The 16,117-nt window shown below is 37.2% G+C and overlaps 2 protein-coding genes across 2 annotated transcripts; one reads left to right on the plus strand and one right to left on the minus strand.

The window, feature by feature from the left end:
- Positions 1-282: 282 nt before the first annotated feature.
- On the plus strand, positions 283-9,200 carry LOC144551354 (Protein kinase superfamily protein). Its single transcript, XM_078299301.1, has 18 exons — positions 283-1,056; positions 1,530-1,600; positions 2,185-2,373; positions 3,192-4,454; positions 4,572-4,744; positions 5,010-5,241; positions 5,740-5,832; positions 5,931-6,071; positions 6,164-6,256; positions 6,344-6,572; positions 6,888-6,973; positions 7,274-7,362; positions 7,481-7,532; positions 7,638-7,694; positions 7,785-7,958; positions 8,051-8,131; positions 8,465-8,622; positions 8,927-9,200. The coding sequence occupies exons 1-17, from the start codon at positions 543-545 to the stop codon at positions 8,534-8,536; spliced, it is 3,609 nt and encodes a 1,202-aa protein (XP_078155427.1). The 5' UTR covers positions 283-542; the 3' UTR covers positions 8,537-8,622; positions 8,927-9,200.
- A 2,030-nt stretch (positions 9,201-11,230) lies between these two features.
- Positions 11,231-15,852, minus strand: LOC144551353 (D111/G-patch domain-containing protein). The gene is made up of 11 exons (XM_078299300.1): positions 15,568-15,852; positions 14,793-14,877; positions 14,624-14,703; positions 14,505-14,529; positions 14,328-14,421; positions 14,162-14,234; positions 13,943-14,036; positions 13,025-13,200; positions 12,363-12,599; positions 12,169-12,285; positions 11,231-11,535 (listed from the first exon to the last, which is right to left on the minus strand). The coding sequence occupies exons 1-11, from the start codon at positions 15,643-15,645 to the stop codon at positions 11,482-11,484; spliced, it is 1,113 nt and encodes a 370-aa protein (XP_078155426.1). The 5' UTR covers positions 15,646-15,852; the 3' UTR covers positions 11,231-11,481.
- Between the last annotated feature and the right edge of the window lie 265 nt (positions 15,853-16,117).

Consider the following 16,117-nt stretch of genomic DNA (forward strand, 5'->3'; position numbering starts at 1 on the left):
ATTATCTCTGTAGACTGCGTTGCACAAAGGAGTCGAGGACCCGATCCGATGTGGTTGAAATGTATAACAAAGACTGCGATGGGCCATACGGACCAACCGGCGGGACTGGTACTCTAGTTGTAGACTTGTAGTCGAGTCAAAGAGGTGTCATTAGTCATAGTCCAACTCCAACCCCATTCGTTACATTACTTGTTCCATCCATTCCACTGCCATCCTCACGCAATCCCCCACCACTCCAGTCCTCTCTTCTATTATTTTGATTATTCCACCTTTCGGAAGAAAGAAAGCTGCCAATATGAAGGGCGATACATTTCCGGTTTTGAGCGAAATGGAGAGAAGAGTTGAATCAGTTTCTTATTCTCTCTCTTACCCCTCTTTTCACTCTTCCTTCCCAGTAGGCACTAGCTCTCCCTCCGCTCCTCCACCGACTCCTCCGACTGACTCTTCCTCTTCCTCCGTAGTAGCTCCCTCTCTTCTCCCTACCAGACCTCTAGAGCAACAGATAACCTAGCAACTCTCCCCACCAGAGCAATTAATCGAAGATGGTGTTCAAAGGAAGGTTCTTCTCTTCTTCCCGCAAATCCAGCCCTGACGGTTCCAACAGCCCCAAAACTCCCACTCAAGAGAAAGGCAGCCCATCTACCAGATCCGACAAGAAGAAGGTCAAATCCGACCCTTCCCCCGCCTCCACCCCCTCACCCTCTTCGTCCTCCTCTTTTTCCTCCTCCACAAAGCACAGGCACAAGGAAAAACACAAAGACAGAGACATTAAAGAACTAGAAGCACCAAAAGACCCAACCAACCCCTACCTATCCCCTATATTAGCTTCTTCTCTAGGCTTAAACAGGATCAAGACCAGATCCGGCCCCTTGCTTCAGGAAGGACTACGTGGGGACCACAGGATGTCTGGCCTTGGCACTGGTAGTAACTTATCCAGAGGCCAGACTGATACAACCACTCTAAATTCTTCTACCTCTTCATCAGGTAAGAAGGATGTCAAAGTGGCTGACAAGAAATTGGGGCTTGATGCTCAACTGCCGCTGCCCGAAAAATCAGGTAGTCATTTTGTCTAGGCAAATCAAAGAAAAAAAAATGTTTTCCTGTTTTGCCAGAAATGTTAGGTATATTTATACTAGTAGTATTTTTGTTATAATGGACCTTTCAGCACATTGTTGAAAAATAAAAGGTCTGTTTAATAATCTGTTTTATTCCATCTGTCCATGCATAAATGCAATAGAAAACTCTAAGATTGTTTTTAGTTTTTCACTTTCTTTACACTTTGAATTTTAAGTATATAGCTGAGTGCTTGAACGAGTCCAACATCTGGCTTGAAATTGTATAAATTGGGTGATGTCAAAAAATAGATTGCACTAATGGATTTTGCATTAGATAAAGTCGCATAGCGACATTCCAATCTATTTGCATATTAGCCAGCAATAGCCTAATTTAGCAAAGCAGAGTTCGTCAACTCCTTGTTACTGTTTGAACTACCTAACTAACTAAAATGTGGGTCCCACTTGCCACTTCAGGTAAACTCAGCACATCAAGAAGCCATGCTGACGAGATAAAAAGCCCTGCTCCTTTCACTCCTGAATCCGAGGTAATTATTGAACTGCAATGTAATTGTTTCAAGAATGCATTTCCTATATCGCAACAAGTCTTTCACATAAATGATTGTGGAATAATGCAGTGGACACTTAATTTGCGCCAACAAAAAGTTTCTTCCCAAACTATTGTTTCTTTTAATGTTCAAATCCTATTCATCAGAGGAAAAGTATTATTTATGAAAATTTTGCTTTATGAAAATCATAAAATGTCCTTAACCCAGATAAATTCCGAGTGCAATAAACATAATAGTTACTGTGTGTCTTAGGACATGCACTATTTACAAGTATCTCCTAGTATACCCTTGAAAGAGAAAAAAAATGAAATAACAAACAGCCAATAATCTCCTCTCAATGGTAGTATCTCAGTGCATGTTCAGCAGCGACAGGGTTTGTACACTACAAACCATATTGAATGAAAACTAATATGAAAACCTCTCTCATCTGTAAGTGTGAAGATTTTTATCCAAGGACACAGCATTTACTATTGTTGCATAAGTACAAGTTCAACTTGAGTTGAGGCTGGCATCAAAGTGTAGTATTAATTTTTGATCGATGATGTTACCATATAACTATGCAGTCCACATCAGATCCATATGACACTCCAAAAGAATCCGAGTCGCCTCGCTTCAAGGCTATAATGCAAGCGACAAGTGCACCAAGGAAGAAGGGTCCAGGTGATATAAAAAGCTTTTCACATGAGTTGAATTCTAAAGGAGTGAGGCCATATCCCAACTTTTGGAAGCCTCGCGGTGTTTACAACTTAAAGGTGATATTTTTTTGTAAAGCCTTGTGGTTTTTAGTTTGTTATGGCACCTTTACGAACTCTAGTGATTTCTTTTATGGATTGTTCCATTATATTAATGGGTAGGGATCACTTGACAATAGTTTGTCTTGACAATTTTATCAACCATGAAAAATAAAAATTTAATTTGAATCTTAACATTATAGGCATTGCCTGTATGGCGCATATATCATGCCTATAAAAATTCATGCGATCTGGTGCATCATTTACCCGTTAATTAAGTGATTTGAATTTCTCAGCAGTGTGAAATTAATGGTCCTTGCATCACCAAATGATACTCGAGTTGCATGAAATTTGATTGGTGGGCTATCTATATGCTCAATAACGTACCTATAAATTTACCTTTTACTTATCTACCTTATTTGAGTTGATTTACGAGATATTGTCAGGACCATTGTCACATGATCCCTCCCTAATTTAAATTTATTTATTTATTTATTTTTTTAATCTTTTCAAGGAGTGAAGTGTGGTTCTTTATTATAACTAGGGCAACCCTATCGTACCATTTCACACTGGGCCCCACTTGCAAGTATAACCACATATGGATTATTTGCATCGTGTGTATTCCAGTTGCTGCTTCTGTTTAAAATTGTGCTCTCAACTCCGATGGGCATGTTGACATTCTACTTGAATTTGGCCTCTTAATATACTTCTGGCTTAAGAAATTGCCTTTGAAGAATTTTGTGCAAACGGTTTACAGAAGTCATCTACCAATTATTGGGGCCTTTATACTTTTAATCTGAAATCTAAATTTTAACATGAGACCTAAAATTATATTTCAGGAGGTGTTAAAGAACATACAGGTGAAATTTGAGAAGGCCAAGGAGGAGGTGGACTCTGACCTGGCAGTTTTTGCAGGAGAACTACTCGGCATAATGGAGAAATCAACTGAAACACACCCGGAGTGGAAGGAAACCCTAGAAGACTTGCTGATACTTGCTCGAAGCTGTTCTATGATGACACCTGGTGAGTTTTGGCTTCAGTGTGAAGGGATTGTGCAGGACCTAGATGATCACAGACAGGATTTGCCAATGGGTGTACTAAAAAAGCTGTATACTCGTATGCTATTCATACTTACCCGGTGCACTAGGTTACTCCAGTTTCATAAGGAGAATGGCTTTGCTGAAGATGAGGTAGTGTTGGATTTGAAGGGGCCAAAAGTGGTGCAGTCAATTGACAGACAAGCTGCTTTGAGGCCTAAGGCAAGAAAAAGCACCGACAATGCAGCAAATTCTAGAAAGTCCTATAGCCAGGAGCAGCGTTTAAAATGGAAACAGAGTCATGAGTTACAACCTGTTACCAACTTGTTACCCCCTATGGAGCCGCCTTCTTCTAGCAGAGAAAAGATCACCTCCTGGAAGCCACTTCCCTCTCCAGTGGTGAAAAAGGAGCCACCATCTAGTCAGAAAAGGACCATCGCTGTAGGTACAAGTACACCTGAAATACCTAGCTCTGTAGAATCTTCTATTCACCTGTCTGTTATTCCTTCAGACAAGAATCAGCAAAAGGTCTCTTGGGGGTATTGGCCTGACCAACCAAGTGTTTCAGAAGAGAGCTCTATTATGTGTCGCATTTGCGAAGAATATGTACCTACACAATATGTAGAAGACCACTCCAAAGTATGTGCCATAGCTGATAAATGTGACCAGAAGGGTTTAAGTGTCGACGAGAGGTTGATTCGAATAGCTGAGATGCTAGAAAAGTTAATAGAGACTTACTCGCAAAAAGACATGAACCCCAGTGTGCATGGTGAATCTGATGGTGGGCCCTCCCCTAAGCTTAGTGATTGGTCCAGGAGAGGATCAACCGATATGCTAGATTGTTTTCAAGATGGAGATATTAACCCCTTATGTTTTGATGATTTGAAGGGTTTACCTTCTATGACTTGTAAGACACGCTTTGGACAAAAATCTGATCAGGGAATGGCTACTTCGTCGGCTGGCTCAATGACACCTAGATCGCCACTTACCACCCCTAGATCGAATCATTTTGACATGCTTCTCACTGGGAGGAATGCGCTTGCTGAGCCTGATGATATACCTCAGGTATCATATCTGTCTTAAAAAAAACACAGCATTAGTAGCTCCTGAGTTGGGGATATCTCAGGCATTGACCAGGATTTATATATGTGGCATCTGAATTTTAGTGTCAAAATGGTACAGATTATTGAGCTTGCTGATATTGCACGTTGTATAGCAAATACGTCTCTTTATGAAGAGAAATCCTCGCCTTACCTGGTTTCTTGCATGGAAGATTTGCAAGAAGTAATTGGCCGGAGGAAGCATGAGGCTCTGACAGTTCAAACATTTGGTGTTCGTATAGAGAAGCTACACCAGTAAGCTCTATAGTTTTTTTTTTTTTTTTGAAAATTTTCTTTCCTGACCTCATTAAACTCAAATACATGTCATATGTCCCCTTCCATGCCATCACTATCTGCCATGACTGGAGCAGTATTTAATAGTCTGTTTCTTTTTTGTTTTTGTTTTTTGTTTTTTGTTTTTTATTTAAAACAACCTATTTTTGGTATGCTTTTTGACATAGATGCACCCTTATTATTGTCAATATAATTTGATGTATTTTACATTCTGCAATTGAAATAGAGAGAAGTATTTGCAGCTCTGTGACTCTGTTGATGAAAAGGTTGATTCACAAAGCACGGTAATGGATGAAGAGGATGATGTGGTGCGCAGCTTACGGGCAAGCCCGGTCCATCCAATCAAGGATCGTACTTCAATTGATGATTTTGAAATTATAAAACCAATCAGTCGTGGGGCATTTGGTCGGGTATTCCTGGCCAAGAAAAGAACAACTGGAGATCTCTTTGCTATAAAGGTAAATTTTGTTGTAATAGATACAAACATGGGTTCTTTCACTTCTTTGCGATACCCTTTTGAAATTCATTACAAACATAAATTCTTCAAGGTAAAAAGGACATCCACTCGTTTACAATGTCTAAAATATATCTCAATGTTTATGATGAGTATCCTTTTGGTCTATGAGATTTTTATTGTAGTTTATGGTGCAAAATGTAATGTAAAAACTTTTAGAGGCATATATGGGTCGAATATTTCGTGTTGTGTATAGTTAATCGAATCAGCAACTTTCAGAAGCTCTTTTATTAGTATCTATATATCAATTTTTTTGGTACTGGCATTTGTGCAGATGTTGTTTTACCTTTTTATTTTTTAATGGAACTTAGCAGAACAACCAAAACTGACACAAACAACAAAATTTATGTACTAAAATGACGCCTTTTTATAAACTTGCCTTGATGATGCATGGGGTTATGAAACTATTTAATAATTATAATCTTGTCCTAATTGTGACCAGGTCCTTAAAAAGGCTGATATGATCAGAAAAAATGCTGTTGAGAGTATATTAGCCGAACGCGACATCCTAATCACAGTCAGAAATCCATTTGTGGTGCGTCAGTTAGTTAAAATTCGCTTTCTCACAATTTTCTTATTGTTAACTCTCTTTACCAAGCACTTTGTATTTGATTCACTTCCTGTTTCTGATAGGTGCGTTTCTTTTATTCTTTTACGTCTCGAGAGAACCTGTATCTTGTAATGGAGTATTTGAATGGAGGTGACCTGTATTCTCTACTTAGAAATTTAGGCTGTTTGGATGAGGATGTTGCTCGAATATATATTGCTGAAGTAGTAAGTTGCTTCTTCTTTGGTAATTGAAGTTCCTTTTGTTTCTCTCTTGACTTTGTACATCATTTTTTCAAGTTGGACTAATTTTTTTTAAGGTTCTTGCTTTGGAGTACTTGCACTCAAATCGTATTGTACATCGAGATTTAAAGCCCGATAACTTGTTGCTTGCTCATGATGGCCATATAAAGGTAACATTTCACAGTTTGTTGAAAATTTGGTCTTTGTGTCTTATAATATTGTAACTCCTAAGAACTCTTTCTTTTCATTTTTCTTAGTTGACAGATTTTGGTCTGTCTAAGGTTGGTCTGATCAACAGCACAGATGACCTGTCTGGCCCAGCAGTCTGTGGGACTTCATTGTATGTAGAGGATGACCATGAGCATGAGCATGATCCTGACTTTTCTGGTTTTGAACAAGAAGATCAGATTGAAAGACGAAAGAAGCGATCTGCTGTTGGTACTCCTGATTATTTGGCCCCTGAGATCCTTTTGGGCACAGGGCATGGTTTGTTTGCCTATCTCTATGCTGTTACTTTTATTTTGATTATGGTCACCACCTATAACAGCATAGGGATATGCATGGTTCGTTTGCCTATCCCTATGCTGTTACTTTAATTATGCTAATATATTGAGAACATTAATAATCAATCAAACAAGATAAAATGAGCCCAGTTTAATGGATACAATGCATTTTCTTTGTTGTGTACTCCAGTACTGGTAGCGATGACCAAATATTTCTCTCTGTGTGGAGCTGGTGCACATCAAGCAATATTTAACCTATACTGGTTGTTATTTATTTTTAATAATAATAACTAAACAGGTGCTAGTGCGGATTGGTGGTCTGTAGGGGTTATCTTATTTGAGCTCATTGTTGGAATACCTCCTTTCAATGCTGAACATCCACAGGTTTCATTCCGTTAGCTTTACCGTCAATTTAATCAGCATTAGCAGTTATATGTTCTTTCTTTTGGATACCATACCTTTCTTATATATAGGACAATTACTAAGAATTAGCACGTCATGCACGTATGTGAGTGCAACTTTTTTTTTCCTCAAGTATGAACTGCTTAACAATTGTAGAATTGGATTGAATTGTAAAAGGAACACATCCAACTTGAAACTAAACTTTTTGAACATGGAATTGGATGCTTTGCTAGTGGGAAAGTATGTTAATATGAATATATAATTGTGTTCCTTGTTTTCTAGATGATCTTTGACAATATTTTGAATCGGAAGATTCCTTGGCCTCGAGTACCTGAAGAGATGAGCACGGAAGCTGCTGATTTAATTGACAAGTAGGAAACCCTTTTTCCCCCATTGTAATGGTAAAATCCTCGGTAATCTTCTACTTCATCTGATGTTCATTCTTATTGTATTGATTTTTGCTATTCTGTATGCGCAACTCATTTACAGGTTATTGACCGAGGACCCTCATCAACGGCTTGGAGCAAAAGGTGCATCAGAGGTACGTTATTTTTGCTAGAAAATATACAATTTTCTCCAAATAATTTTGTTCCAAAATTCTGTGTTTTAATTAGTATTATAACATTAAAACACACCATTCTTTTAGGTCAAGCAACACATATTTTTCAAGGATATCAACTGGGACACATTGGCCAGGCAAAAGGTTAGATACTTGGGCATATTAATTTGTCTGTACATGTTAGAGAAGGGATTTTTTATATAGTCAACATTGAGCTTTCTTGTTCTTTTACAGGCAGCATTTGTTCCCTCTTCTGATGGTGCTTTTGACACGAGCTATTTCACAAGCCGTTACTCTTGGAATCCATCCGATGAGAACATATTGGAAGGCTATGAACTAGAGGTCTCTAGTGATGATGGGTCTGTCAGCGGCAGCAGCAGCTGTGTAAGCAATCGTCAAGATGATGTGGTATGTTTCTATACCAAAGTTTTTTTCTTTTTACACTGTATGTTTCGGTGATAGAATAACTTTTATTGTTTTATCTTTATAATTTTTCTTAGGGGGATGAATGCGGAGGCCTTACTACTGAGTTATATTCTGGCACTTCAGTTAATTATTCCTTCAGTAATTTCTCATTTAAGGTAATAATTGGAAAAAATAAATTCTATAATCAGTACAAATATATATTATATTTGACAATATATTCATTATAATATGTTTGAATTGGTCTGTTCCATAACATTTGAAAGACCGCCAAGTGGTAATTTTTGTACTTCTCACAAGCCAATCCATGTTTTGTATGTCTATTTTGCAAATGCCCACATTGGTTTATTCTCCTGTATGAGGGAAATTTTTGTGTGCTTTATTTTTATATATTTTGCAAAGTAACCTAAGAAAAGTACTATAAATATTTTAAGAACGATTCAATGAGATAGAAGCTTATTGTTTATTGTTAACTGCTTTATGGTGAACAGAACCTGTCACAACTTGCATCTATCAACTATGATTTGCTCGGCAAGGGTCTCAAGGAGGATAGCCAGACCTGATACCTAAAATTTAGCCTTTTTTTCTAATTGGATAGTTCTAAATCAATATTCGGTGAAGGCAGCTCCTGTACAGCTTGTAAATAAACGTAAGCAAATAACTGACTGGGTTCATGTAATATATTTTTTATTGTAATCTTTGATGTCGAATATATGGCACTGTTCTTTATCGATATTGGTTGAAATCAATATCAAGGGAGTCTTTTTGGAATCTCTTTATTCTTTTGAATTTGTTGGCCAATATTGAGAAATTGCAAAAGCTGAAAGATCAAGTGTGTGGGAAGGATGGGGTGATGGTCTCTGGAGCCAAACTTTTGATGTCAGAAGCATTTCCATATAAATTTTTGTTGCATTTTATTTTTGCTTTGACCTGGGTTTATTTTTGTTGTACAGATTGATGCTCAGGGCTGCAACATAAAGGACTGGTCTAGAAGAGCTGTGTAGAGTTTGTTTGGAGTACGTTGCATCCAATTAGAGTTTATGTTATTTTATGGTTGTTGAGTAAGCAAGATACCTTGCCTTTCAGTTTTGTCAATTTGAAGGCAAGAGTATTTATAGTACTTGTGCGCAGAGGGGCCAATTATCCAGCATGTATCTTTGAATATTTTGTGTACTAGGCCTTTGGAAAAGGTTAATCCGGTCTTTAATGAACTCTTTTACTTTAAAATTAATTATTGTTTGCACCAGTAAGCCAATAACATAGTTTAGCACAGGGGTCGCACATATAGCCTATGGCCCACCCACCCACTGGAGTAGCTGTATAAGATTGCAATGCGAAGGCTGTCTGTTTATCACATGGCATACTGCAAAGTGTCACAATCAATCAAGAGTGAAGTTGATGTAGAACATAGAAATTACCAAGACAATTCACTAAATTGATTTTACATCCTAAGAAATTGGAGTGCAATGGTGTTTGATATGCAGAGAAAGAGGAGTCTGAAGAAATTGGAATGCAATGGCGTTGGATATGGAGGTCTAAAGGGGTTATGGCCACCCCTATTCCTTATTTATAGATGAAACTATATAATCAAGAGCTACAAAAACGGACACATCAGTGTATAAATCGTAATCGCTGATATGGTGTAACGACTTGCCCCAGGAGCTCTCCATTCTAGTGTTGTGATTCCTCTCCAGTCCTGACGGTGCGGACCACATCACAGCGATTCATCTCTTCAGGACTCAAGCTGGCGGGCAACCCTTAACTCAAAACCGTATAGTCAAAATTCATGTAAATTCTTATTGTGCTTTGGTGCGGCCAATCGACATGAGGCTCTCTTCACTATATCTCCCATTAACACATTTGGAGGACTGGAATGGTTGTTATATGTTGCCTGTATGGTTCTATCCTTTCATAAATATCGAAATCGTCCCCTTAATGAATATTTGCTTGTCCAGGTCCAGACATCCAGTTGACATTGTTATAATGTTGTAGTCAAATATCAACGACCGCCACAATTGTCCCGAACAATTAGGCTTCAGTTCGTTTGGGCTGCTACAAGACCATATCATGTCATGGCACTGGCTTTGAGTTGTGTGCGCTAAAAAGAGAATAAGGTGTTTGACCGTCGCAGGCGCCATCAGGGCATTGTGTCGTGATTATCCCCATATGTTGATTTTTCATATCATCATTTTTATGTTTAAACAATGTTACTTTTGTAAAAGCTTTTTAATTTAAGGAAATGTTTAGATGCTACGTTTATTGCTACCATTGTCATTAGTCATTACCATTACCATTGAATTGGACCGTTTTATGAAAGGGCAAGTTTTTCTTTTTTTTTTGAAAGCCTGACAGCAGCTGTCAAGTGGTATATTAATTAACAAAAGCAAATTACACAATCTCAGTGCTCCGAACAGATATTAAAACCCCTACCTTGCGCTGACATCTGAGTAGCTGTTATCATGTCCAAATATGCTACTGTTGTTTGCCAAGGGATAGTTTCCATTGTACCCATACAAACTTTCAAAATAACCAATTTCTCCATAAAAACACTATAATATCCAATTTCTCCATACAACCATAACATTCTTTCATCTATCACTTTCAAGGAAATATTTAGACGCTACGTTTATTGTAACCATTGTAATTATAATTACCATTGAATTGGACTGTTTTATGATATATTTAGTTAAACAAAAATGCATATGTTAATCAAGGACTGGTACAAAGTTCCAAACCCCTTCCTATTAAAATTTTCCATTTCGGCCTTCCACTATCAATTTTTCCGGTTTGTAAAACCCCAACACAGGCTATATATTATTCAATAGTTCATCTTTCTTTATCTATTAATAACTTTATATTATTCAATAGATGTTCAATTAATCAATATAGGCTAATTCACATGCTGATAAACTTCCTTTATTAGCTTTGAAATGGGAAGTGCTCATCTTCGAAAAATCAAATTTGAAAGCCTAACTAAAGTGATTATGGTCAATGATAATAATTTTGAATCGATCCTAATGAAAGAATAAGACCTATCCAAAATAATAAATAAAGTCTATAACTGAATACTATAACATATAAAAAACACCAACACAATTGAAATAAACACTCAAAATAATAGCGATATTGATAAGAATGGAAATATTTGTGTATAGATGAGTCTTGCTCCTGATTTAAATGAAAATTCAGATAGGAGGCTTTTTTTGCCATCGTTCTATTAATAGGTAAAGTAAATCACATCTCAGATGGTAATTTAAATTGTAATGTATCATTGCTGAGTACATAAGACGTGATGAAAACAACAATCCAGAGGTTTTCTTCAGAAAGAATTGCAAAATTATATGAGATAACATTACAACTGTCATTCTAATGAATATTTTTTTTTTTCAAAATTCATGCCACAAATAAATTAAAATTATCTACGTATTAATAGCACCTTGCAAAATTTTCACCTCTGCAAACCTTTTGTTACCCTATAGAAGCACACTACAAAAGTTATATCCCTAAATTAGATCAGGCATACTTTCTTACCCTCCACTCTGAACCTTTTGCCTCCTTCTAGCTGCAATTGATCAAATAACAATGCATCAGCTTACTAACACCCTTCTTGGGATTCCCTCCCTGAAATTTCGAGTCCAACCATATTAATCACTGAACTTTACCCTTCGTAATAAATTTACCCCTCAGCCAAGGCAAATTTCCCCAGAGGTCACCCAACTTTACCCTTCGTAATAAATTGGTCACTACAATTTGATTTGTCCCCAGAAACCACTGAACTTTCAATTTGCCCCAATTAAGTCAGATGATGTTGACATATTTTGCCGAAGCTAAGAAATTCTTGGAAATTATTTTGTTGATTTGAAGAACCTTTTGCTGACATGAAGTTACACTAGCACTCAGTTTTTGATTTAAAAAATGACGGAGTGACTTGATTAGACCAAATTCAAAGTTCAGTGACTTATCTCAGGGATAAATCAATGTTGACTGGCCATTATCTTACCAAGGCAGAGTACTTTAGTGACCAAGGAAAAATTTACCCCTCAGCCAAGCTGCACACCACAGGATTACAATACTGTACAAATTCAATGTAGATACAATAGTGTAGTGCACTGGTGATAAATTATGCTTGGAGGATTTGTCTTAAATAGTAACAACACAGAGAAACACAACCTTCTGATATCAGAACAAAGTGTACCTTCTTCTTTAGGAAAGTCAAAGCTTCGCGCTTAGAAGAGAACTTGGAAAACACCATTTCGGAATGCTCATCAATAAGCGCCTTAAGCTCCTTTAGCTTCAGAGATTGTGAAGGTGCCTGAATTAAATAACCAATGTCAGCTACTTGCATCTTGAAAAGAAACAAAAACCACGCAACCGAATATAGTCAGCTACCTGATGAAGAATTGTTTTGCACAGATTCTTGAGCTTTATCTTAGATTTATTAGAGACAGTTTGACCAGAATCCTCATTTGTGTCCTCACTTGGTTTTAGATCTGTCAACTCACTTGTGGAGTCTTCCTCGTCGCTTTCACAACCAAAAGTTTTTTTTTGGCCCTTGAAGCGGGTTCCAGCAATTTTCTTGGGCTGGTCCTTAATGCCTAGTCCCTGTCTTCCTGCTGTTGCTTTATCCTGTAAATGGCAAATATGTTGAGCTTACTATAGACCAATAACAGCTGAATGAACTTTGCAAGATTTGATCAATAAATTGAATCAAACTCACCAAGTTATCATCAGTTAATTAGAGTAGAATGATTTCTACTGATGCATAGGAACTCCTGAAGAAATACATAATTTTGAAGATATATGCTCAAACAATTTATGAAGTATTAATTGTAACAGCTTGCATATATGAATATGCTCAAACAATTTACTAGGTATCAATCGTAACAACAAAAATACAAGCATTGTTCAGTGAACTTAAGTAGTCAGCAACACAAAGTGCACACTAATAAGAACAATAAATTATCTCAGTGATTTGCATCACTGCAGTGAACAATAAATACAAAAATGCTCATCCCCAAAGAGTCAGAATAATCTAAGCCAGTAAAAGGTACCTGGACCAGATTATAGAGATTTTCTTGATCTTCTTCAGCAAAAGTCTTGCGGACATATGCAGAGTTGTCATCTGAACTTCTAGCTTTGCATAATTTATTAGATCGTGCTCCAAGAAGCCCTCCAAAAGTGAACCCTTGCTTGTGCCCCCACCAATCAGCCTTTATTTCCGGTACGACTGCCCATTTGAACAATATAAAATGAAAATCTTTTATTTAACTATTTTGTTTGTTTTAAGCTTTTAACTCGGAAAAACAAGATTATTATAAATAGACCAATTGGCAACAGAAAACTATAATTAAAGAACCATGGATTTATAATCAGCCATATATTATTGGACTACAATACCCTGATACGCATCTGAACTCCAGCTGACATGTCTTAAAATTTAAATATACAAATCTTGAAAAGATATATTCCAGAGTAATGCTTCAACATACACAACTGCATGGATCAAACCAGAAGATATCACATGACCAATATTTGCACATTCTTATCTTTGGAGTAAACATTCACAAATCTGTTATTCCCCAAATATGTGCTATGCAGAAACAAAATAGTATAACTCCTGGTGTCTTAATATGTTGAAAATTGCCATTATCTCCGTATTTCAGACTGTCATTTTGGCCTCGACTAAATCCTATCATTTAAACCTCGAATTAAGCCTGATTTACTTACGACCGTCAACCCAGATGAACATTACACAGTAGAATAGCTGGAAACACTAAATAAAAAAAGACTTATTTGCCCAGCCTAGTCATTGGAAGTCTGGAACCACATTTTCTTTCCAAAATCAGAGACTAGCACCAGTATAATACAAAAGGACGGTATTAGAAGTTATGGAAGTGTACCAAAACAAAAAACAAAAAAGGGAAGAAGAAAATAACACCCAGAGCAATAAAAAGATTGCAATTGCTTACCTGCCTCCTCGTCATCATTACGATAATCAATTTCCAAATCTGATGGACCAGAGTTCAAATCGAGATTCTTCTGTCCATCTTCTACTTTGTTTGCCTGTAAGTGTAGTTATAATCGTAAGTTCCTTATGACACATAATTAGCAACATCAACACCAACAGGAAGTTACTCCATTAGCTTCAAAATAAAAAGAAAGTTAAACAACGGAAGGAAGGATCATACAGAACCCAGGATTCCTTGAAGATCCTTCTCTGTGTACCCGCTCACTCTTTTTGCCCACTCTCTTTTCTTGTACCTAATTTTAGAGAACAAAACACAAGTTCAATGGAGAATTCCAAAAGAACAGAAAAGTTAGGTACAAGTCAAGAATTAAGATAGAGATAAGAACCTTCCCTGTGGCCGAGGAGCTTTGTTAGCACAAACTTCTTTGGGCTTATCCTTCCTCTCAACCTTAGTAGGGGTTTCCGTTGCATCAGCAGCTTCTATACAGAGATTAAGAGAGAGAGATTACAACATTGGTACAGTACAGATGTATAATTAAAGAATAATAATTTTAGAAAAGTACCCTTTTCAACTGATTCAGCTCCTTGCTGTCAATAGAAAAGAGAAAACAAGTCAGCATGATCCGAGAATTCCATAAATAATTGAATATTTAAAGTAGCATTAACAATAAATAGCACTCACCACTTTCAATTTTTTAAGAATGTTATCAAATTGAGTTGTATCCAAGATCCAATTATTATTAGGCTTGTCAAGACCAATACCTGTTGAACACAAGGAATTAAAAATATTTACAGTTTGACTCCAAAATAGTGTACGCGTAACAAAAAAACTGCTAAAAAAGTGTGCATACCTAAAGTGTCCTGCTTGTTTTTCACTCTAACGTGTCCCTTTATGCCTTGTTTCTCCTTTCCAAGGCCTTCACCTTCTTCCCAGCCCTGCAGGAATGATACAATGGAAGAAAATAAAAGTTAACAGCTGATGCAACCACCTGAATTGCTTTATAATTTCTCAATTCAAACATAATATCCTACAGATGTTGTAAAAAGGAGAGCCAAAAAAAAAGCAGAGGGGCCAGAGTACATCAGTACAACAAGGCTCAAGTAAGAAACATCATAAGTTCCTTAAAAGGTGAGAGTCTGATGTGGCCTCTCAACAAATGTAGTTATTTCAATCAGGTCCGAGACTTTCTGGTTCAATAAGCACCCTAAACTTTTATCTGACATATGGAGTCACAAAAAATTGGAATTTAATCTGATATTGATTACATTGATCACTAAAACATTTATTAGGAGCCATCACATCCTTGCTATTCTACCACATAAAAGTTAGTCATCTCCTTCATCCTATTTGAAAGAAGTTTCAAGATCTTGTAAACTGAACAGAAACTTATGGAATTACGAAGGCATTCATGATTTGGGAAAGATACTTATGGAGTTTTAATTCTTGAAATGTGATATTATGATGCATGGGAGAGAGAGAAGGACGCTCAAGATAAGGGATACATGGACTTTCAAGAATCAATATAAAAGAGAGGGGCAACCATATGTATAAAGTGTAATTTGCTTGTATTGAGTCATGGATAATGTGCATGGAAAATATAACGATTGGAATAATAATGAGGATACCATTTGTTTCATGAGGCGGAAGGCGGCGGATTCTCTAGCGACGCCGTTGTAACGCGTGGGAGCTTCCGGCGAGGCCATCGTTGTCGATCTGCTATCGACTCGAACCTCCCTCGCCGTTTATGTGGCGCCGCAGATCAACTGAGAGAAGCTTACGGCAAGTATCAACCAAACCCTAGTCAGTCTGTAATTAATAGATAACAAGAGTTTGGAATTAAAAGTGCCAAACCTCCAGTCCAGATTCGCTTTATTACGGGGGAAGGAGATGATGATCTGACCGTTGGATGCGAACGGGTGGGTGCGCATATCTCAACTTTGGTGAATTCGTATCCTATGAGATATCTCAAACTTTGTGTGACTTTATGGAAAATCCTAACCGTTTAAATACGTTCTGCACGAATCTCAAAGCACACATAATACATCATCACCCCCAAATAGGCATCGGACACGTTGGTCACGCAAAAGTTGAGATATATTAGAGGATACGCACTCAACTTTTGCGTGACCGAACTTTGGGAATTCGTAATCCTCTGCATCAACTCAAAAGGAGTCT

This window comes from Carex rostrata, chromosome 3 (genome assembly GCF_964058835.1).
Source record: "Carex rostrata chromosome 3, lpCarRost1.2, whole genome shotgun sequence".
Classification (NCBI taxonomy): domain Eukaryota; kingdom Viridiplantae; phylum Streptophyta; class Magnoliopsida; order Poales; family Cyperaceae; genus Carex; species Carex rostrata.

Coding starts and splice junctions, on each gene's coding strand:
- LOC144551354 (XM_078299301.1), top strand. CDS start 543: ATGGTGTTCAAAGGAAGGTTCTTCTCTTCTTCCCGCAAATCCAGCCCT. Junction 7,533..7,637: donor GAGCAAAAGGTGCATCAGAG/GTACGTTATTTT, acceptor CCATTCTTTTAG/GTCAAGCAACACATATTTTT. Junction 7,695..7,784: donor ACACATTGGCCAGGCAAAAG/GTTAGATACTTG, acceptor GTTCTTTTACAG/GCAGCATTTGTTCCCTCTTC.
- LOC144551353 (XM_078299300.1), bottom strand. CDS start 15,645: ATGGCCTCGCCGGAAGCTCCCACGCGTTACAACGGCGTCGCTAGAGAA. Junction 13,201..13,942: donor TAATGATGACGAGGAGGCAG/GTAAGCAATTGC, acceptor TCAAATGGGCAG/TCGTACCGGAAATAAAGGCT. Junction 11,536..12,168: donor TGACTTTCCTAAAGAAGAAG/GTACACTTTGTT, acceptor GATCAATTGCAG/CTAGAAGGAGGCAAAAGGTT.